The sequence below is a fragment of the mitochondrial genome of Nicotiana tabacum (assembly GCF_000715075.1).
Source record: "Nicotiana tabacum mitochondrion, complete genome".
NCBI lineage: Eukaryota > Viridiplantae > Streptophyta > Magnoliopsida > Solanales > Solanaceae > Nicotiana > Nicotiana tabacum.
The window spans coordinates 100,001-105,000 of record NC_006581.1 but is presented as its reverse complement, the minus strand read 5'-3'; the positions used below and the strand labels follow the sequence as shown (position 1 = coordinate 105,000).

Below are 5,000 nucleotides of genomic sequence, written 5' to 3'. Positions count from 1 at the left end.
GCCAAGTGGGGAGATTGAGAGATATAAAGCAAGGTTAGTGGCAAGAGGATTCACACAAACCAAAGGAATAGACTATGGCGAGACCCTTTCAACAGAGGCAAAGGTCATTTCTATTAGAATCTTACTTTCCTTGGCTACACAGAGATCATGGCCATTGTATCAGTTAGATGTGAAAAATGCCTTCTTGCATGGGGACTCGCACGAGGAGGTGTATATAGAGATAGCACCCGGATATGGAATGAAAGGGGAGTCACATAAAGTATGCAGATTGAAGAAAGCCCTGTATGGATTGAAGCAATCCCCGAGGGCGTGGTTTGAGAAGTTCAGTAAGGCCATAGTTTAGTTTGGCTACAAAAGGTGTGCTTCTGATCACACACATTTCGTAATAAAGGGTGAGAAAGTGAGCCGGATCATAGTAAATGTTTATAATATTGTGGTCACTGGTGATGATGTTGATGAGATTGCAAGATTGAAGGCTTACCTGAGCCGCACCTTCGACATAAACTTGGCATGCTAAGGTACTTCTTGGACACAGAGGTTTTCGAGATCTATAAGAAGTAGAGCCATCTCTCAAAAGAAGTATGTCCTTGATTTGAAGAAAACAGGGATGTTAGGTTGCAAGGCCGCAATTAGCCCAATAGAAGAAAATCATAAGCTTGAAGAAAAGAGAAAAGAACCCTTGGATGATGCAGGCATCAGAGGCTTGTGGGAAAACTTAGATATCTTACTATCACTAGACCTGACATTACCTATGCTGTGGGGTTGGTAAGCCAGTATATGCATGCTCCTTGTCAAGCACACCTACATGTAGTATACAGGATCTTGAGGTACCTCAAAGGTTATCTTGGCAAAGGTATGATCTATACTAATCATGGCCATGGGAGAGTTGAAATCTATAGTAATGCTGATTGGGGTGGGTCAGTAAAGGACAGGAGATCAACTTCAGGATGAGAAAAGATCGCTGAGAAAGCATCTTGGCGAAGATAAAAGAGTTCGACACCTGAAAACCCCGAAACAAAGCCCGTATTCTTCCTAAACCCCCTATTCTTAGCATGACGGATATTGAATAAAGGGACGACCGAGGGGGTACTGATTTGAGGGAAGCATAAAGGAAGACGCCGAAAGGTTATGTTAAAAGAGATGGCTATGAGACTAGTGCAAACAATATGTTTAAATAGTAGATTTAGTAGTCTGCTTTCTTTCTCCGGGTATGAACTCCTCCCTTGAGGAAGGCCCCTGTTGTGGCAATTCAACCCAGAGGGTATAGTTACTATAACTAATAAGAAGCATAGTAAAGTCAGTGTAGAATAATAGAATCTCTTATTAGCTTATGAAGGAAGGAAGCAAGTGTAGCTTTGAAAGCAGCAAGGAGGCATTAGGGGAAACCTAGATTCAAGGTCGGAAGAATCGGAAACAGACTCGAAAACGGAACCCTTTCTCTAGCGGCCTCTTGGCTTCTTTCTTTACAATCAGTCCAGGCCAGTAGCTGCTCCTGGCTTTCGGACAGCTAGAGCACCGACAGATAGAGCGAAGAGTCCATAAGGAGAAGAGCCAAGGCTTGTCGTAGATAAGAGTTGTATACGATAAGTTTGAGTCTTATATCTTATTCGCGAGAATTTCTTCTCTCCGGTCTTGTCTCCTCACTAAGTGGCTGCACACACCTGTCTTACAGATAGAGTCAAGCACGAGACGGGTATTTACTTGTTCTTTTTAGCATGTGCTAGCTAAAGGGTATCTGCGGTTGAATTCGTTGTTTTGCTGGTCGGCTGAGGAAAAGGCAAATGGTATTTGGAGGAATAGACAAGGCATGATTTTCGTCTTGATGAAGTGTAGAACGGGGTTGTCTTTCCATTGAGCCGGGGAGACAATCCAAATCGTAGTCAGTGTCCATTATTTGATTGAGCACGACGTGGTCTGCTAGTCGCGTTAAACCATCCAAAGGAGTACCGTCAGCCCCCAAAAGTGCTTTCCTTCTCGCGCGAAAGAAAAAAGATGTTTAGCTTTTTTGTCTGCCTCCTTTACCTATCAAAGATTCTGTTAACATTGCAGATGGCACTCTCTTACCTCTTTCACACTGTGGGTCTATGTCTTCATCCCGGATTCTTCATGATAGATTCCATTTTCCTCCTAAAAACTACTTGTTTTCTGTCAGTCACCTTGCAGCTAACCATCTTCGTCTCATCTTTTCTTCTTCTGAGTGTCTTATCCACGATCAGCGCACGGGAAGGATCGTTGGCCGGTTGGGAAAGCTTTATTATACGGATATTCTTCTCTACATTCCTTTTTTTCAGCTGCTTCATTAGGATAAGGAATGGGACCCGCCGTCGCCTGAGACATACACAACACACAGTGCAAGACTTCTTCCATTGTCTAGGGTATATTCCTGCATTTCATTCAGATGGGTTGAACAATTCATGTGATTGTTTACAGTTGGCAATTGTATGCTCCTGGATTAAACATAAGAATCCAAAAAAGTGTGCCTTTCTTTGGATTGATTCATTCGTTAGTGTCCACTTGTGATTTGACCTACGGCTGATTTAAGGATATATCACAGACAACTACTTGAATTTAATTAAGGGGTCCTACTCGAGTGCAGTCATTCATAGGTGCAAGGTACTTTACTTACTATTATAAGTGGATGACTACAGTAGATAGATCTGGCTTTCTTTACTTAGAGAGAAGTCCTAAGCTCTTTCTAAGTTTAATATATAGAAAGTTTGGAAAATAAGTCAAATCTCCAGATCAAGAGGTTGAGGTCTGAACTCCGGCGGAGAATACGTGTCAAGGGTCTTTGATTTCATGCTCCTGAAGATAGGAATCAAACGTGAGCTGTCGTGTGTTCATACTCCGCTGCAGAATGGGGTGTCCGAAAGAAAAGACCGACATATAGTTATAGTTGAAATGGCTTTGACTTTGATGATAAATAATGGAGTACCAAAGCATCTATGGGTTGAAGCATTCACTACTACAGTGTATTTAATCAACAGATTGCCATTTTCTGTTATCAACATGCAATCTCCCTTTTCTTCTCTTTATGGTCGTGATACTTTTCAGGGGGAGATCACTACCCTTTCTGAGACATCTGACTGGGTTACTTTAAATCAATCTTCAGAGCACAGTTCCGATAGTACAGTTCAAGGTGCCGATAATTCATCTTCAAAAATCATTCTATCTCTGTTTGCCGCCTCAAGCGAGCACTTTATGGCCTTAAACAAGCACCCAACCTATACAAAGGGCTATAGCTGTCCACTATAGGAGCTTTCTTCTAACAATCCCTTATTTGGTATGTCACGAAATCATGAAGCGAACTCGTTCTATTCAATATCTATATGGGGGAAAGAAGATCGAAAGCCATTGAGTAGTGAGACTTTCTTTTCCAGAGTAGTCATAGAAAGAGAATCGAGGGGTCTGCAGGCATGAGTGCTCAGGTACGCCGTCAGTCTAAATTCCTAGTAGTCTTTTTCAGTTGTATTTGTTTTAACGAAAAAAGAATAAAGAAAGTCCCGAAGAGCGGAACGGCCGTCCAACTCCCCCAAATACAAGGGAGCGGGCACTGCTCTCAGCCTGTCGTAACAACGAAAGAAAACTCCACATACCGGAAAAGAGATTGACCTTATTCCTAGAACGGAATATAGACATTGGTACAAGAGGAGGCTCGAGGGACCTCGAGCGTAATATACGCTACCATCGGAGAGACTTTAGCCACATCTTAACCCATGGTTGAAGAATGAGGCGATCAAGAAAGTCCTCCCCTGGAAAAAATATCCGAAGATCTTCTCTTTCCTTTTCATTACAAACAAAGCGAAGGCGCTACTTTTAGCCCTTTCAAGAATGAAGGCCCGCGCGACACTCGGCGTTAACACTCCCAAATCTGGAAATCCTAACCACAGTTTTAATGATAACGGGCGGCGAAAGCATACAAAGATAGTGAGGCTTCCATCGCTTAGATTTAGGGCGATAGGGCGCACCACAGATACGATAAGAAGCACCCCTCAATCGATAGGTCAAAGACAGAAAGATAGTACCAGTGACATCTCTAATCTTTGAGAAAATCGGGGTCTTTTCCACATAATAGCGTCAACCAAAGACCGGAGCATCTTAGCAGACACTGGAGAGAAATCCCTAGTAACTTCGTCGCTCAAAAATGATTTGGCAAACTCCAAAACATGACTTATAATAAATAATCTTTCAAATGGGAGACTTTTCTTTAGATATAGTTATAGTACACTGAAACTATATATTATGCTAAGTGGCCGTCACCTTCTCGTCGGCGATCACCGTCGCCAAGAATGGCATAGTCGCAAAGCTTCGTCGTGCCATACACCCTTTCAGTAGCTATCCACACAAGCATATGATGTTTAAGTGTGAATAGAGGCCAAGAACTAAAAAATCCGAGGGGTTGACCCTTCGTAAACGTCACAACCGATGACCTATAGCCTTTATTATAATTATAGAAACTATATGGTAATTGAAAGACTACAGAACAAAGTATGAACGTCCAGGAAGTTGCAAAGGGATTTCCGAACAACCCTGCATACAGGACGTCAGGATAACAGATAAGGAATCGGTAGCAGCCTTAAGATAAAAAGAGATAAATTTTTTCTTTCTTCTCAAGTACTGCAACGGTTGGGTCTGATTATAGGTACCATCCATTCTTAACCTTGCCAAAACCTTCATCCATCGTGTATAGGCCGTACCAAGGCCTGATATAAGGGTAAGCCAATAGCGAATAACCTTTTCTTCCCTGCCTCCTCGACCTTCATTCCCATCCTGCAGCCAAAGTGATAGCGGCTGTAGCATCCACCGGTAATGTGTGGAAGAGGGTAAGATTTCTATGTGGATAGGACGTATCAACACCTTTTGCATCTTTTCATTTTAAAGGAAATATAGTTGAATAATATAGTGTTGGGTCCTGAGGACCAGGATGGCCGAAGATCAAAACCTAAATGTGCCAGGGGTTGATCATCGAAGCCTGGGCAATAACGATTAAGGAATTTGAG

The 5,000-nt window shown here is 42.5% G+C and overlaps 4 protein-coding genes across 4 annotated transcripts in view; 3 read left to right on the top strand and 1 right to left on the bottom strand.

Moving 5' to 3' along the window:
- Nucleotides 1-343, top strand: part of orf152 (hypothetical protein) — a 459-nt gene extending 116 nt beyond the window's left edge. The window contains exon 1 of the mRNA in view: nucleotides 1-343. This exon is cut by the window's left edge and continues 116 nt beyond it. Within this exon, the coding sequence (YP_173385.1) occupies nucleotides 1-343 (343 nt within the window).
- Nucleotides 344-1,992: 1,649 nt separating this feature from the next.
- orf175 (hypothetical protein) lies at nucleotides 1,993-2,520 on the top strand. The gene has a single exon. The coding sequence runs from the start codon at nucleotides 1,993-1,995 to the stop codon at nucleotides 2,518-2,520; it is 528 nt and encodes a 175-aa protein (YP_173384.1).
- Nucleotides 2,521-2,799: 279 nt separating this feature from the next.
- orf151 (hypothetical protein) lies at nucleotides 2,800-3,255 on the top strand. Its single transcript has one exon. The coding sequence runs from the start codon at nucleotides 2,800-2,802 to the stop codon at nucleotides 3,253-3,255; it is 456 nt and encodes a 151-aa protein (YP_173383.1).
- A 1,221-nt stretch (nucleotides 3,256-4,476) lies between these two features.
- Nucleotides 4,477-4,866, bottom strand: orf129b (hypothetical protein). The gene has a single exon. The coding sequence runs from the start codon at nucleotides 4,864-4,866 to the stop codon at nucleotides 4,477-4,479; it is 390 nt and encodes a 129-aa protein (YP_173382.1).
- Nucleotides 4,867-5,000: the final 134 nt, after the last annotated feature.